This window comes from Scomber scombrus, chromosome 15 (assembly GCF_963691925.1).
Source record: "Scomber scombrus chromosome 15, fScoSco1.1, whole genome shotgun sequence".
NCBI lineage: Eukaryota > Metazoa > Chordata > Actinopteri > Scombriformes > Scombridae > Scomber > Scomber scombrus.
Window position 1 is genome coordinate 23,095,779 of NC_084984.1, and position 18,606 is coordinate 23,114,384.

Below are 18,606 nucleotides of genomic sequence, written 5' to 3' on the forward strand. Positions count from 1 at the left end.
CATTTAATATTACAATAGAAAGCTTTAAAAACAGTCGATATGGTGATTTGTGAGCAATCATACAGTTCTTCATTACTGCATACAAGATAGCATAGAAAAAATTGGGATTTAATTATTTTGCAACGCTAGTGCTTCTGGTGAATCTTTGTTAAGTGAACAATAATATAATTTGTATGTGTACATTATAAGAAATTCATAAATTCATTACAATTGTAATAATGGAGGTACTGATCTGATGAAAACAGAATGTCTTGGTGCAAAATTATTCTGTAGCCATTGCCCAGTGCTTAAAATAGTTGTTTTCTTAATCGTATGAAGTGCAAATCGACAAACAAGATTATGTGTTGAGATTATGAGGAATTTGTTTTAAATGTCAGGGGTTTTTTTCCCTTCTCAGAGTGGATGTTCATATGTAGACTGAAAACAGAAAATGATGACTATTGAACCTCAAGTTAAAAATTGTGAATGTTCTTATTTGTCTTACTTGTTTTTTTATTGTTATTATTGAGGCACTGATGTTCTTTTAAAACCGCACATTTTAAAGACACCAAAAACTTATTGATGTGTAATTTTGTAAAGTATAGGAATTTTAAAGAAAACTTTAATCTATTTGTCCATTATTGAACTATTAGAGCTGGCTACCGAAGTAAGTTTGATGATGGAAGCATAGTGCAGCTGCAGACTTTTTTGTACAAATCTATGCATGACATATCTGTAGGAGTGTTGAAATTTAAAAAAAACGTGTCATCTTTCGAGAGGAGTAGGCCACTCTGCAAATATGTCTAATGAATTATAAAGTACTTTAGCTTTTGTATTTGTTCTAGTGTCTCGTTTTAAATAAGATCCCAAAGCAGATTAGCATTGTTCCTTTTGTTTACCCTTCATTTGTTTTCTTCCATGTTCTCACAGATGTTAGTATAAATATAGATACAGTTACTGGATGTGTCTCTGGGTAACATAGAATATTGACACAATATTGATTATAACATGTAATGCTTCCACACACTAAGTACTTCAGCACTTAAGTGTTGAATGTATGAGAAAGGGACTTTGAAGTTTTTTTACTTACTACTTGCATGTCACTCTGAATTTCTGTTTTTTTTTTTTTTTAAGACTAGTACTATGCATATTTGTGTTTTTCTTTATATAATGCAATGGAACACCCTGTCAGATTGTCACATACAGTTTCACACTCAGTGTCTGGATGATGAGGGCTGTATGTGTTTGACTTTCTAATTTATATTTGCTTGCCCACTGTTTTTTTTTTTCTTTCTAAAAGATGTCATTCAGTTGTGCTGTTGAGCACAGCATGTATACAGACCCTCTGGCTTTAGTTTCCATGAAATGATTGTAATTTACTTTTGAAGGATATTTCCTTTCTTTACAAACTCAATGATAAAAGCCAATTATCTTCCAATGTCCCATGAATTTAAACAGGGAATTAATGGTAGAAATGGCCTCAATGTGTGTTATACTATAAAATGTTAAACACGCTTTTCACATATTCATGACAGATTTTGCATTTTGGCATACTGTAAGTTGCTATAGACTAATTGTTATTTAAGTTGAAGTAAAAAATCTTGAGTACAATAACATAACAAACAATAACATACTTCCCCTTTATAGTGTGAGTATTTTGCCCTCTGTGACCAACAAGGATGAAATGAAGGACAGTTTGTATCTGATTGCAGGGTGACAATGCAAGCCACAGAAAAGCTGTATGATAAATATTTTATACTAACAATATTTAAACTGGTTTGTTTCAAAACAGTCTTTGCCCATTCTTACCAGGAGGACCAGGCTAAGTGATTAAGCTTTATTGTTCACATGATTTTGCATTGCATAGTGTAATTTATTTTTATTAAGAGCTTTTTGGGGCTCTTTTCCTCTAAATGCATGCCAACTTTCTGAACACATACCACTGTACTGTCATAGCATGAGAGGTCCCTGAAGACAAAGTGAGACCTTTAAATGACTTATTCTATACATAATGTATCTAGCTCATCATTTGAATAAAATATTATTGCCTTTCTTTAACGCTTTTGGTCTGCATGTTTTTAAAGTCAGAGCTTTGTGTCTGCAGTTACAGAAAAAGACCACTAGTGAGTGCTGTGCACCATAAGATCTCTGAACAGGCTGCTCTTGAGAGCATCAACATCACATTTTGTTACTTTATATGACGGCAGGAAATGTTCATTTTCTACATCTGCCACATAGTTCAACAACTACAGATATAATTCTCTTAAAATGTCTACTGCTTTCCACTGTTGGTAGAACATTTCCCACTTTGAAACATTTATGCATGACATGCATAACTGATTTGAAAAAGTATTTTGTTGTGCTTTGTATTTTATTTGTATTAATGTTTTCAGTCAATTGCCAACTATTACATTTTATCACCAGTTACTGTCAGCTATTTAAAAATGGTTTGGAGTCACTATTTAGAAAAAAAGGCCAAATGATCTTGATTCCACCTTCTTAAATGTGAATATTTTATAGTTGGGACAAATAAAGACATTTGAGGATGTCTCATGAGGGTTAGGGTTTCACCAAATAAAGAAAAAAAGATTTGATCTTATCGTGTGTCTGCCAAAAAGATTAGGATTTCTTCTTTGTTCCAATGTTAATTTTCTAATAAAGGAGAAATTCTGTTGAAATGCTGATTAAAGGTCACTTACCCAGACATGCTTTGGGAGTGTGGGGGCATGAAATGTTTGAAAATCTGCTTGAAAAAAACAACAAAACAGTCCATGTTACTAATTTTTATGTAGAAAATATTTCTGTATGAAAAGGACATAAGGACAAAAGAATTCAATATTATAAATTGTGATCACATTGTGTTTCTTAAAGAGAGAGTTAAAATAGTTGGTAAATCTGTCATTCATATAAAAATAATAAAGAGGTCTGGCTTAATAAATCAATATAGGGCCTGGTTATGCCTAAATCTCCAGTAGAATTTAATGAGCTTTTTCTTAATTTTCCGCTGGTTGATTAATTGAAACCTTTATACAGTGCATGCCATTGAGAGTAAGCCCTCTTTTTCGATGACAACCTGATTATAATACAAATATAAAATGAGTTCACCTCTGATGTTGCACTGAAGCTTAGTAAGAACATGACATTATTTTAATTCGACCCTCATGGCCTTTGTGTTGCCTTAGTTCCACACTGACATAGTTTAAAATATGTCAATTTAAGAGAATTTGGCCTTCAGCCTCCAAACCTCAGTGTTGGTTTCACACATCTTGAGAAAAACACTGACCTCTTATGCCTATTATATGACATTACAGTTAATCTGCCCATGTGAGAATACTCAGATTTAAATGACTGGTAAATCTCTGGTTCTCAATTCATTTGAAAGCTTTCATGTTCCTTTGTAATTCATAAATTACACTGACTAATATTATGCTAATATCATCTTGATAAAAAACAGAAAAAACAGGGCAAAATCATGCCTGTGTGACTGCACTGTTAACACATTTTGAAAGCAGATACTGAAATTCAAATGGCAACACCATTTTATGAGGATCAAAACTTGAGCTAAAAAAGAAACATATAAATTAACATAAAAATAGCATAAAAGGGCCAGTTTGTAACTGGACAGATCTCTAGGGCTGAAGCCTGCAACAAATAAGTCTCACTATATAAGATAAAGTGTGAACGCAGTTCAGAGGCTATTTCAGGTGCTGAACTGGGATGTTATCCCCCCCGCTGGAGTACATAAGAGCCTAATGCCCCACATCAGCAAATGAGAAGTGCTGATTGTGAAGGATCTGAGCCTTCACTCATCACTCTGAGTTAATTGTTTACCTGCTGGAGGCTGCCAGAGGTATGAAAAAACAATAAATAAAACAAAGGGCTTACTCAGCATTCTGTAAAGCTGCATGCGAAAACATTTTTGTTTTGTTTTGTGGTATCCCTTTTTTCTATTAACTGCCTTCTTCAGTATTTGTACTCTGCTCATTAAAGTTGGCTGCAATCTCTGGCTTCCAAAGAGAGATCATACCACCAAAAGTTTGTGTAGATAAAGATACACAATGAAGTTTAAAAGAATCTTTCAATTAGTAGCAGAGTGAAACAAAATGATCTTATGATCTATATGTTGTTGCGTAATGTGTCGGAGGTAACCGTGCTTGAGTACACTTGGGTTTGAGTAATGTGAGTGCGGGCCAGCGGGGGGACAGGGGAGGGGGGACATCCTTGCTTCAGCACGGTACGGAACAACTGGCCCTAGTGTGAGTGCGCCCTAAGATCCTTTTGTTTCACTCTGCTACTAATTGAAAGGTTCTTTCAGACTTGTCTTCCTTTCATCTGTGAGTACTTTGACCCATTTCCTACTTGTGCTCTGAGTTTTGAGTCAGCAAAAGTACAAGATCTAATCTTTACCTGATATTTTGTGATCAAGGTAATTCCTATCTATCCTTTAAAAGGCAATTAAAAACTAAAACAAACAAACAGGGCTTTTATTCTTCCTATGTTAACGTAGAAACACTTGTTATAGGTGTTAAATCCACCTGAGCTGAATGTTTTCATGACACAACACAAACAGTGCTGATAAAAACAACAAAGCGATATCTTACCCTGGCCAAGACAAGTCCAGACGCAACATAAAAGGAGAAACAGGTGAAACCATCGTATCCTCAAAGTCATGGCTGCAAAAGTGGGTAGAAAAATATAAAATAATAATGTGCAATGTAATGTCCGCAGGCGTGGCAGCGTCTGTTCACTTCTTCACTGATTTTACTGCCATCCTCTCTCTACATATAGATAGTTGGGACACCTGCGTGATGTCACTCAGTCAGGTGACTGCGTTTAACCAGTCGTGACACACCTTGGTTGATTTCTGTAATCTCACCCATGATTTCATCTTCCGTATGTTATAAATAATTAAAGGACGCATTTCTCTTCCTCTGCACTGCAGGAACATAAACGTACAATTCTGATATCTCTGAACTCTTAATATGTATTCAGAGGATATTATTTTGTTATGGTTGTCCTTCTATTTAGATTATGTATCGAGTTTTAGAAGTAACAATATGTCATGCATTAAAACTATTTAGTACATATGAAGTTCAAAATACTCCTTAGGACATGGCCGGATTTACCTCCTACAGGGGTCTGGGGCAAAAGGTAGTTTTTGGCCCCAACTACACATGGGAGTAGTACTCTAGAGATGAAAATATTAGTTGATTTGCTGATACGGTCGACAATTAATTGCCAGAAATTTTCACAGTTGATTATTTGTTTAAATAATTTTAAGCAGAAATGCCCCCAAAAATTCTCTGAGGCCAGGTTCTCATATGTGAATATTTGCTAGTTTTCTTTTGTTCATATTTCTTATATATTTTTTGTTTTTTGTATATTGATTAGATGCAAACGATCTGTTCAAGTATAGGTTCAATAGACAGGCTCAAATTAACACTCAAATTGTTTGTTTTCTTGACATAATCATTCCTCTTTACACTGTCCATGGGGGCCAAAATCCACTCTCTGTGAGTCCAAGAAATGTATTTAAAAGTTTATCTGAAGCTAATATGAAGCTTCAGTCATACAAATGAGTCAAATCAAGTAGATATGTTTCAACGTTTCCTTCCATCACAGCTCAACAGGGAAACATACAGAAGGAATCTGACTCTAAAAAGACTGTAAATGTGGCAGATATCGACTTGATATGACTAACTCAAAAAACCTCTTCCATTGTTCATATGGACGCCTGACTGTGAAACAGAAGCTATCCTTTACCATATAATATGTGAACTTGGACTTCAGTGAATAATGATAAGAATTTTAAACTATCTGTGGAAATGAACATACATAAGGGGGCCAAATTAGGAATGATTTTCAATATAATGGACTCTAGTACACCCCGGACTACAACCTCAATAATAGTGGAATTACCACATCTCTGACAAAGTCATCAATAACTGAAAATGTATAAACTTCATAACAGTAGGATTTATGCCAGAGCAGTTGTATTGGATTGCATTGGATTAGAAAGGTGCTCCTCATAAAGTGTTTAGTGAGTGTACATACAGTAGATATTGGACATTTTTCACCAGCAGGGGGCAGCATTAAACCAAGTATGACAATGAGGGATGTTTGCTGATCACATAACAGTTGCTTCTTAGTTGCCTTTATTTGAGATGGAAGCTTTTTTTGTTTTAAAAGTGGTGTACATTTAAAGAAAATATAAAATATTGGCAAAATACCAAAGTCTCTGCATTCATTTGCATATGCACTCACAGTATATCAACTTTTAAGCTCTTACATACAGTGCAAACATTAACATTTCATAGTCATCAAACATACAGCAGAGTTTTTCTTATCTAACTCAAATTTCCTCCCTTTCTATCAGACAGCTGCAGCTGATTCAGACACTGCTGCTCAAGTCGTCACTAAGACCAAGGAAGACGATCATGTCACTCCAGTTCTCAGAATGTTATACTCCCTTCCTGTCTGTCAGAGGATAGACTTTAAAATACTACTGTTGGGTAATAAAGCACTGAATGGTTTAGGGCCAAAATACATTTCAGATGTGCTGCTACGTTACGAACCATCCAGACCTCTCAGGTGGTCTGGGAAAAGGTCTGCTTTCTGTCACCCAGAGTCCAAACTAAACATGTGGAAGAAGTGCTCAGTGTTAAAGCTCTACATATCTATTGCTGGTCCGCTCCAACTCTCAGTTCTTTCTAATCACAGCTGACGACTTTTCTGTTTGCAAATTAAATCCAAATTTTAGGGTTATATCTTACACTGTACTGTAACTTTTTATTTCACTTTTAATAGTATTTAAATTTCTTTTATTTTGCCATGTGTTGCTTTTATATCCTGTCTTGATGCATTTGATGTTTTATGGAAAGCACTTTGAATTGCCTTGCTGTTGAATCCAAACAGGGGTGTCATGTAATAGAAATCATATGACTTTGTGGGTATGATGTCATAAATGGGGTCAGGAAAATAGTCAAATAGGAAGTACCTCTTGTGAAATCCACTTTTAGGTCAGTGACATAGGATTTACACAAAATCAAGGTTAAGGATATAAATCTGGCATGAATAAAACAATGTTCTTGATTATTAAATTATGTTTATGATGTATTAGAGCACAAATCTGAAACCATTTGGCACAAGGAACACTAATATATGTTCCTTTTTCCCTTTGAGTACAATATCTAAAAAAATGTCTTCTATTATTCAGTCAAATGGGCATCTCTATCGCTTCACAATCTTTGCTATGAATGAAAGACATCTCAAACTAACATTTAATTGCATTTTTAACACTTGTTGGCATTGTAGGTTGCCTCCATTTATTCTAATCATGACAGAAAAACATAAAGGCTACACCCTACAGGTTTTTTGCTCATTACTTGCTGTTACTTGAACTTCATAATACACATATTTATATTGTTTCAGTTAAGTAAATTAAGTCACCTTTACCAGATTGTTAAAATTAAATGTAATCGTATTTCTCATTCATGACCAAACCACTGCTATCATCTGCAGCTGTGAACTAAGATGGTAAAAAATGGGAAACCTACTAAATGTCTGCATGTTAGCATTATTTTGAGTATTTAGTTCAAAGCACTGCTGTCCTTGACTTGTTCCATTAAAAGGCAACTTCTGCTATGTCCAACAGTTTCACAATTTCCTTAGCAAAACAGTTACCTCTGGTCCTCTCGGGATCATAGCAAGGACTCTTTAAATGCTGAGCTCATGAATAGAAGATGACTCCCAAATTTCCTTTTATGTACTTAACCAAAGCTGAGGTGGAAGAAGACTTCTTCTAACCCTAACCCTAACCCTAACCCACAAGTGGTGCAATGTGTACCAAATATCAATAAAGGGAAGTGCTTGTTCCACATTACCCTTTCTACCTTTTCTAGAAAATGTCTTAAACATGTAACCACATCATATCCACAAATTATGCGCACATTTTCAGGACACTTCTACAAAAATTAAGGGATCTGTAAAATTGAGCGTTATTGAAAAACAATATATTTTATACCTGAAAGGAGTCAGTGATCTAAATTAAAAGCCGGTAGAATTCAGTACACGTTTGTGTTGCTCTTCTGAAGATTTCATCTTTTTCATCCTTGAGTTGATGAAATTTTACCACCAATGAAGGGGGTCACAAACCCTTGAACCTCTCACGGCTTCCCTTCCGTACCTTCAGGTTCGATCATAACCCCCAGGGGGAAATCTGTCAAATTTTCCTGAAGGAGCTGAGACATACCTGAAATGGAAAAGAAGAAAAGAAGCTTTTTGGCTTATGAAGAACAATAATTAAGTTACAGAAGCATTTTTTGTGATTGATTCATAATTCAGTAATTCTTTATTTTGAGAATAAATATGATCGGCTGCTGTTGGTGCTTCCATTCTTCTTCCACAGATAGTTTTCCTGATCTGCTACATTACAACTAGGGCTGGGTATCGTTTAAAAGCTTACGATGCCAGTACCATTGCAAGTTCCCTTAAGGTGATACCGATACCAGTTGAGTACTTCATTTGATATTCATTACACATTTTGTTGTAGGACTACAGGATGGACGAGCTGTCAGAGCTGATATTTGGTGGTGCAAATGTCTATAAACACATGCATATGCAAATTATGTAGAACTGAATAACACAGGGTTCTTTGGGGTTGCAGGGGGTCCAGTGATTTTCTGCTTTGACCTTTTGGTATGCCTTGCTTATGAATAAAGTAACATGTAAACACCTATTTTAATTTTAACACCATAATATACTGTTGGGTTGGTTCTTCATTTTTGTCTTCATGTGGAAAGGAGCTCTGGCTGTGAAATAAATGTGAGTGAAAGGTCAGCTACATTAACATACATGAGTGGGGTAAAACAGAAACAGTTTTCATTATCATACACTCCTATACATCACCACCTTTCATTACGGCCTGTAATAAACTAACTAATAGTAAACTTGGTATAATATATGTAGAATTACCACACAAAGTGTCAACAATAACTGAAAATGTGTAAACTTCATTAGATCAGAATTTATGGCAGAGCTGTTATATTGCATTAGATTGCACAGGTGTTGGTGCACATTTCTCACCAGCAGGGGGCAGCATTAAACCAACTATGCCAAGCAGGGCTGTTTGCTGATCACACAACTGTTGCTTATTGGTTGCATTGCACTTTCACAATTATACTTAAACATAAGACAAGAGTTTATTTTGTTTTAAAAGTGGTTTTTATATTTAAAAAATCAAAAACAAAAAAATAAGACATAACTAAAAGCTTTTCAGAGGTGAACATAACTGCATTAAAATATACTTTTCAGTAAATATACATATATATTTATATAGACATACACAAAATCATGAAAATCCTTGTACTCACTTGCAGTTTATAAACTTTTAAGCTCTTACATATACAGTGCAAACATAATAGCATTTCATAGTATCAAACGTTCAGCAGAGTTCTTCTTATCTAATCTAACACTTCCTTCCCTGTATTGTTTTTAACTTCATTATTCATTCAAATGGACATGTGTGTCACTTCAGTGTTTGAAAGCAAGACTTCTGACATTGAAATTTATTTAAAAAGTATAAAAAATTGCATTTAAAATACTTTCTGTTGGCATTGTAGGCTCAGCTGTCCTCCATTTATTCTTATGTCAGGCTAGACACTACAGGCTTTGTGCTCATTACTTGCTGTTACTTGAACTTCATAATATAGATAATTCTATTGTTTAGGTTAAGTCAGTTACATCACTTTGATCCAGTCTACCAGTCTATCAGACCAGTAGTTTCTTGTATTGGCTGTTGAGATTTGCTTGGAAAGAGTCAGTTTTGGTGGTTGATGTGTTTGTCTTTGAACTTTCTTTGTGGCTGGACTTCAGAATCGTTCTGGCACTGGATCTGTATGAACCAGAAGATGAATGACTGCTGCTGACCTCTGTAATCTTCTGACACCTCAGTGCTTTGGAAAGTTGTTTCTGGCATTGAGATGATCCAAAGAAGTAGACCAGGGGATCCAGAAGGCAGTTCAGACTCCCCAAACACAGGAAAACCAGATAGATCGAGTAGGAGCCATCAGGGGCCTGTTGGGGGTTTTTCATTCCCTCGTTGAATTGTAGGTAGTGCGCTAGCAGCAGGCAGTTTGTGGGCATGAAACACAACACAAAGATCACCAGCACCGTGAAGGCCATCACCACTGCTCTTGTGCGTCTCCGTGAGCGTCCAGGAACCCCGCGTGGGACCCTGCTCAGCGACCAGATCACCCGAGTGTAGGACACTACTGTGATGAGCAGAGGCAGGAAAAAGAGGAGGCAGCATAGAATGATGAAGTAGATCTTGTAGTGCCAGATTTGCTGATCAGATCTCTGGATGTCGTGGCAGGTGGTGATGTCCAGCTGTGTTAGGTGAACAGACTGTTCGGAGACCACCAGGGGCACTGAGCCAGCAAAGGATAATATCCACATGGTGACACAGGCTATGATTGAATTCCGGGGCCTCCTCCAAGCCAGGGAGTTGATGGGGTAGACTACAGCAAGAAGCCGATCCACACTGATGCAAGTTATGAGCAGAACAGAGCAATACATGTTCCAGTAAAAAGCTGCAGTGACCGCACGGCACATAATCGGGCCAAATATCCAGTTGTTGCCGCCAAAGTGGTAGGAGATCTTGAAGGGGAGCAGCAGGGCAAAGAGCAGGTCAGCGCAGGCCAAGTTCAGCATGTAGATTGCTGCTGGTTTTTTTGGCCGGATCCTCCGAGCGAAAGCTATCACCGCACAGATGTTAATTGGCACGCTGATGAGGCAGACCAGCGTGTAGAAAGATGGTATGAGGACAGTGGACACAGGGCTTTTGAGAAACTGCAGCGCCTCCTCTGAGATTTCCTGCCTGATGTGTGATACATTATGAGTTCCATTATGAGCCCAAAGTCGTGTAGAATTTGTGTCTTGTTGTTCTCCATCTTCATCTGTATATTCAGGCGGTAGTGGCTCATCTGTGACCGTATAGTGAAAAAGGGAAAAGGTCCTCCCATACATACTTCCTGCAGAAGACAGAAAGGGAAAGATTTGTATGTTTAATTCGTATAATAATTTATATTGTAGAGCTGAAACAAATAATCAATACATCAATTTAGAGATGAAAAGATTCAATTAACTAATTTGTCAATCCACAGTAAAATAATAAAATAACTGTTTTGATTATCCCTAAAAAGGTATTTTTTCTAATGTAGAAAGGTTAATTAATTAACTGGTTTGAGATTGTGATTTTTTTAATGTTTTATTGAATATCTTATCTAAATATCTAAATCATAGACATGAAATCATATCAGACGAAAAACAATAAATTATATCAATCTGAAAAATTATGAAGGCCAGTTTTTACTATTTTTCGACAGATTAGAGACCAAACGGTTAAATTATTATCGACAATTGAGTTAATTGACAGAATAATAAAATCAATTATTTTGATCAAAACAACAAGACACAACAAGATATCAGGGCTCCGAGAGTTTGTAATGGACTTTTTCATAGAAATAGACTAAATGATTAATCAAAATCCGCCAATTAATCGATAATGAAAATGATCGTTAATTGCAGCATTTTTATTATTTGACTTTATTTAGGGGTATAGAGGTTGTCTAGACCCCACGGTGACGTCATCAATAAAAAAAAACCCAAAGATTGTTTATTATCTATAACATATTATAAAGAAAAGCAGCAAAACCTCACATTTGAGAAACTGGAAAGAGACAGTATCTTTTTTTCTTCTTCTTTTGCTCGATAAATAACTGGAAGAATAAATGTATTATTATAAAGTTGCTGATTAATTTTCTGACTATATCGATGAATTAAAAATCTTTTTCAGCTCTATTAAGTGCAGATTACATTATAACATTCATTTTCTACCATATTTTATGAATGTAGAAAACATCTGTAGTGAAACGGTTTCCTGCTTAAAGCATTCACTTTATGTAACATTCAGAAAACAGTGGAAGTTTTCTTACCGTTTTTGGCTGCAGACGCAGCACACGCACAAAACAAAACCAACAGCAACGTTTTTGGAAACACTGAAAACATTTTGCTGCCGAAATATGAAGCCATGAAAAAACAGGAGAGATATAATCCAGATGCGTATGTGTTGTCGGTGTTTCTCGCTTCTCTCTCAGGATCTTTCTGCTGTTGGTCACCACTGAGACAATGTAAAAGTGTTTAGGTTCCACCCAAAGTCCAGAGGGGTCTGAGACGCCCCCGTCCACCAATCACCAGCCGCAGAGCAAAATTCCTTTCGTCTGATGTCACCTTTCCCGTCACACAACGGGCACATCCAATCTGATTGGAGGGGCAATTAATTTACCAGCTCTGGATGAACCATGGCAACAGTGCTTGGGAAGCTACCCTGAAAAATGCAAATAATTTAATTCCGGAAGAAGTTACAGCAAAGGAAGCCTATGGAAAAAAAGTAGGTTAAATAAGAAAAAGGAGTTCAAACTCAAAATCAACAAGCCTCTTTCAGTAAGACATGTACTTAATAAGTTATCTGAAGCTGTCATGAACTCTTGGACTTTTTGTGTTTTGTGTTTTTTCGGTTGGTTTGTTGCAGATGGGAGAGGTTGTGTATTTGGTTTATTTCATGTTCTGCAAGGATTTTGTGTGTGTAATTTTATGGGGAAGAGGGTTGGTTATTGGGGTTTTGGTTTTCGGTTTTTCTTGTGTTTGTCCCTTGTGTCCCCAGTCTGTCTTCTGTCAGTCCCTCCACACTTCCCTACGCATCTGCCCTGCATCAGCTTTGTCCGTCATGCCTGCTCCCTGTGTTTCCCTAAGCCTGTCGGCCAACTGTCTGTTTTTCTTTTTTGTCACCTCACTCCTGTCTCCTGAACTCATCTGCCGTCTCCCCACCTGAACCTCATCTCCTCGTTAGCTCAGTTATATTTTAAGTCCTGGTTTTCTGTTCATTTGTTGTTGTATCCTTTGTTTAGGATCCAACCATTCATGGATCCAGTAGGTGAACTATATGTGATGACTTTCAATCTTTTGTGCTTTCACAGTGATTGGAAGAATGTCTCCAGTAGTGAGGACAGAGAGGCAGTTTTACTTCCCAGCAGACTGGGAAGTGACTGCAAGGCCTTGGCTAAAGATATTGCTACATGGTTAGGTAGAGGACTCTTTGAACACTGGTGAATCCCAGCCTATAAACTTAGATCTGCCAGATGAACCTCCTAGCTAGCCTGTCAGCTACCAGCAGCCACGCTGTCCTGTTGCTTCTAAGCCAGCTAACCTGCAGCATGCTAGCCACCAGCCTGTATCTCATCCTACTAGCTTTGGACCTGCTATACTCCAGCCTGCACCTCAGGTTTGTAAGCCTGCAGCCTACTCTTCCTGAGCTGGTTCCAACCCTTAACCACTATCTGGGAACCTGCCTGGCTCTGGGAGGTCCTTGAAGTGTCAGCCAGATTTCCTGTCTTTATGGCAAACAATAAAACCTCTCCTTGGGTTGCATGACCACCATGCCTGTGTGGTGTAGGGCTCCTCCACTGCTGCCCAGCACCACATGGGATGGGAATTAGACAAGGTGTAAGCTTATTTTGTTTTAAAAGTGTTTTTTATTTAAAGACAATACAAAATAAGTAAGAAATCAGAGGTGAAACATAAGTGCATTAAAATATGCTTTTCAGTAAATATACATATGTATTTATTTATACATACACAAAAACAGGAAAATACAAAGTGTCAACAAAATAGAAAGCCCCAGTATTCACTTGCTGTTTATAAACCTTTGAGCTCTTACATATACAGTGCAAACAGCATTTCATAGTATCAAACTTTCAGCAGAGTTCTTATCTAATTTCAAACTTCCTTTCCTGCATTGTTTTTTACTTCATTATTCACTCAAATGGGCATGTGTGTCACTTCAGTGTTTGAAAGCAAGACTTCTCAAATTAAAATGCATTTAGTCTATTCGTAGTATAAAACTTTTTTTCAATACTTTATGTTGGCATCGTAAGTTCACATATCCTCCATTTATTCTAATCGTGACAGAAACATAAAGGCTAGACACTACAGGCTTTGTGCTCATTACTTGCTGTTACTTGAACTTCATAATAAAGATATTTCTATGGTTTTAGTTACAGTTACATCACTCTGATTCAGTGTAACAGTCTATTAGACCAGTAGTTTATTACATTGGCTGTTGAGATTTGCTTGGAAAGAGTCAGTTTTGGTGGTTGATGTGTTTGTCTTTGAACTTTCTTTTTTGCTGGACTTCAGAGTCGTTCTGGCGCTGGATTTGTATGAATCAGAAGATGAATGACTGCTGCTGACCTATGTAATCTTCTGACACCTCAGTGCTTTGGAAAGTTGTTTCCGGCATTGGGATGATCCAAAGTAGTAGACCAGGGGATCCAGAAGGCAGTTCAGACTCCCCAAACACAGGAAAACCAGATAGATTGTGTAGGAGACATCAGGGGCCTGTTGGGGGTTTTTCACTCCCTCGTTGAATTGTAGGTAGTGCGCTAGCAGCAGGCAGTTTGTGGGCATGAAACACAACACAAATATCACCAGCACCGTTAAAACCATCACCACTGCTCTCATGCGTCTGCGTGAGCGTCCAGGATCCCCGCGTGGGACCCTGCTCAGCGACCAGATCGCCCGAGTGTAGGACACTACTGTGATGAGCAGAGGCAGGAAGAAGAGGAGGCAGCATAGAATGATGAAGTAGATCTTGTAGTGCCAGATTTGCTGATCAGATCTCTGGATGTCGTGGCAGGTGGTGATGTCCAGCTGTGTTAGGTGAACAGACTGTTCGGAGACCACTACGGGCACTGAGCCAGCAAAGGATAATATCCACATGGTGACACAGGCTATGATTGAATTCTGTGGCGTCCTCCAAACCAGGGAGTCTATAGGGTAGACTATAGCAAGAAGCCGATCCACACTGATACACGTTATGAGCAGAACAGAGCAATACATGTTCCAGTAAAAAGCTGCAGTGACCACACGGCACATAATCGGGCCAAATATCCAGTTGTTGCCACCAAAGTGGTAGGAGATCTTGAAGGGGAGCAGCAGGGCAAAGATTAGGTCAGCACAAGCCAAGTTTAGCATGTAGATTGCTGCTGGTTTCTTGGGCTTGATCCTCCAACCGAAGGCTATCACTGCACAGATGTTAAATGGCACGCTGATGAGGCAGACCAGCGTGTAGAAGGACGGTATGAGGACAGTGGACACACGGCCTCTGAGAAACTGCAGCGCCTCCTCTGAGATTTCCTGCCTGATGTGTGATACATTATGAGTTCCATTATGAGCCCGAACTCGTGTAGAATTTGTGTCTTCTCCATCTTCATCTGTATATTCAGGCGATAATGGCTCATCTCTGACCGTATCTTTTGAAGTCCTGTCAAAATAGGTAAGGAGTGGTTCAATGCCTGCAGAGAGAAAAGAATATGAGTCAGCGGGATCCAAGAGACAGAAGTGAAAGATTTGTCTGTTTTATTCATAAAATGATTTATATAATAGAGCTGAAACAAGTAATAAATTCATCAATTTAGACATGAAACTGTCAGTCAATTTACTAATTTGTCAATCCACAGAATAATAATACAATAACTGTGTTGATGATCTGTAAAAAGAATTTTTTCTATTACAGAAAGGCTAATAATTCACTTGTTTAAGATTTTGAATATTTTTAAATCTAAAAAATATTAGTTTGTTATTAGCTATATTGAATATCTTATCTTAAAATCTAAATATCAGACAGAAATGATTTAATGCTTATCAAGTATTGATAAGTTGATCAACAGAAAAATAAAATTATATATATTCATAGTTTTAAAAAAGTAGTAAAAGTGACGTCATCAATTTAAAAAACAAAAACAAATATGTTTAATTATGTATGTATTAACATATGATAAAAAAAAGCAGCAAATCCTCACATTTGAGAAACTGGAAAGAGACACTATCTTTCTTTTCTTTTGCTCGATATATAACTGGAAGAATAAATGTGTTATTACAAAATTGCTGATTAATTTTCTGATGATAATATAGATTAATTAATTATTAATTAACCTTTTTTTGCCCTATTATGTGCAAATTATATCATATCATTCATTTTCTACCATAATCTATCAAGGTATAAAACATCTGTGGTGAGATGAGTATGAAAAATGCTATTATGTTTCCTGCTTGAAGCATTCAACTTATGTAACATTCATTTTTTACCGTTTTTGGCTGCAGACGAAGCACACACACACAACAAAACCAACAGCAACGTTTTTGGAAACATTGAAAAATTTCGCTGCCCTGAATATCTCTGTTTTTTTAATAAAAGGTGATCCAAAAGTTCTTTTTAAAATCATTTATAGACCTCCAAGATACTCAGGAAAATGCATTGATGAGTTGCTGAACTGCTGTCAGTTATCTGCACTGACTACAACTTTTTTTATCATAACAGGGGATTTTAACATTCACGTAGACAATAACATGGACAGTAATGACAAAGAACTCTCTGCTCTACTTGACACTTTTGGCGTCTTGCAACATGTGAAAGGACCCACACACACACACTCGAGGCCACACTCTGGATCTGGTTATCTCTAAAGGTGTTGACATTTCTTCTGTTGATGTTAAGGACTTGGCGCTTTCTGATCATTACTGTGTGTTCTTTGACTTACAGATCATTCCAAATGTTCAGTTAACCTCTGTGTCTGTTAGGAGAAGGTACATAAATGAGAATACCAGTGCAAAGTTTATGGAGGCTATAGCTATGTCACCAACTGTGAGTGCAGAGTCAGTTGATGAACTCCTGGAAAAAAAATAAGACGACCTTGATCAGAAAGAAAACACCATGGAGGAACACTATGATGGTAAAGGCTTTGAAAACAGAATACAGGACAGCAGAGTGTAAGTGGAGCAACAAAATCATCCAATACTGGGCCATGGACTGACTCATTATCCTCCAGTAAGCTCACAATAACTGAATCATCGGCAAACTTCACTATGTGCCTGTTTTCATATTGACTGCAACAGTCATTTGTATACAAAATATATAACAGGGTGACAGTGCACATCCCTGTGGGGATCCATTGGAGGACAGCAGTGCTTCAGAGAGGCAGCCATTAACTTTTACCCTCTGATTTCTCTCTGTTAAAAAGTCTAAAACCTATCCCACCAGATTAAGATCCAGATTAAAATTACCAATACATTTATCAACCAGAATATGGGGCTGTATTGTATTAAAAGCTGACGAGAAGTCAATAAAAAGCTATTTAGCATTAGTCTTTGTGCCTTCCAAGTGCTTGTACGACATATTAAGCAGTATGGCGGTTGCATCTTACACTCCTTGGTTAGCCCTGTAAGCAAATTGCAGGAGATCAACATTGTGTTTTGGGCACCAATTCTTCTTTCACTATTTTTTCAAAACACTTCACAACTTGAGAACTTCCCTACACATCTGCCACGCATCAGCTTTGTCAGTCATACCTTCTCTCTGTGTTTCTGTGTCTCTATCCTTATCTGTATATTCAGGTGGTAGTGGCTCATCTCTGACCGTATCTTCTGAAGTCCAGTCAAAAATGGTAAGGACTGGTTCACTGCCTGCAGAGAGAAAAGAATATGAGTCAGCGGGATCCAAGAGACAGAAGTGAAAGATTTGTCTGTTTTATTCATAAAATGATTTATATAATAGAGCTGAAACAAGTAATAAATTCATCAATTTAGACATGAAACTGTCAGTCAATTTACTAATTTGTCAATCCACAGAATAATAATACAATAACTGTGTTGATGATCTGTAAAAAGTATTTTTTCTATTACAGAAAGGCTAATAATTCACTTGTTCAAGATTTTGAATATTTTTAAATCTAAAAAATATTAGTTTGTTATTAGCTATATTGAATATCTTATCTTAAAATCTAAATATCAGACAGAAATGATTTAATGCTTATCAAGTATTGATAAATTGATCAACAAAAAAAATAAAATTATATATATTCATAGTTTTAAAAAAGTAGTAAAAGTGACGTCATCAATTTAAAAAACAAAAACAAATATGTTTAATTATGTATGTATTAACATATGATAAAAAAAAGCAGCAAATCCTCACATTTGGGAAACTGGAAAGAGACACTATCTTTCTTTTCTTTTGCTCGATATATAACTGGAAGAATAAACGTGTTATTACAAAATTGCTGATTAATTTTCTGATGATAATATAGATTAATTAATTGTTAATTAACCTTTTTTTGCCCTATTATGTGCAAATTATATCATATCATACATGTTCTACCATAATCTATCAAGGTATAAAATCTCTGTGGTGAGATGAGTATGAAAAATGCTATTATAAGACTGTTTCCTGCTTGAAGCATTCAACTTATGTAACATTCATTTTTTACCGTTTTTGGTTGCAGACGAAGCACACACACACAACAAAACCAACAGCAACATTTTTGGAAACATTGAAATCATTTCGCTGCCGAAAAATGAAGCCATGAAAAAACAGGAGAGAGAAAACCAGTCAGATATGATCCAAACGCGAATATGCTTTTGTGTTTCTCGCTTCTCTTTCAGGGTCCTTCTGCTGCTGGTTACCACACAGTCAATATGAGAGTGTTTATTTTCCACCCAAATGTCCAGAGGGTCTGA

At 36.8% G+C, this 18,606-nt stretch overlaps 1 protein-coding gene and 1 pseudogene across 1 annotated transcript; both read right to left on the reverse strand.

Moving 5' to 3' along the window:
* Positions 1 to 9,216: 9,216 nt before the first annotated feature.
* Positions 9,217 to 12,150, reverse strand: LOC133995451 (proteinase-activated receptor 1-like). The gene is made up of 2 exons (XM_062434844.1): positions 11,973 to 12,150; positions 9,217 to 11,009 (listed from the first exon to the last, which is right to left on the reverse strand). The coding sequence occupies exons 1-2, from the start codon at positions 12,067 to 12,069 to the stop codon at positions 9,748 to 9,750; spliced, it is 1,359 nt and encodes a 452-aa protein (XP_062290828.1). The 5' UTR covers positions 12,070 to 12,150; the 3' UTR covers positions 9,217 to 9,747.
* A 1,735-nt stretch (positions 12,151 to 13,885) lies between these two features.
* Positions 13,886 to 16,246, reverse strand: LOC133994948 (proteinase-activated receptor 1-like; annotated as a pseudogene).
* Between the last annotated feature and the right edge of the window lie 2,360 nt (positions 16,247 to 18,606).

Bases quoted from the DNA above. Each gene is read 5' to 3' on its own strand.
- LOC133995451 (XM_062434844.1), bottom strand. From the start codon at position 12,069: ATGGCTTCATATTTCGGCAGCAAAATGTTTTCAGTGTTTCCAAAAACG. The intron at 11,010-11,972 runs GTAAGAAAACTT...TGTCTTCTGCAG, and splicing joins TGCGTCTGCAGCCAAAAACG to GAAGTATGTATGGGAGGACC.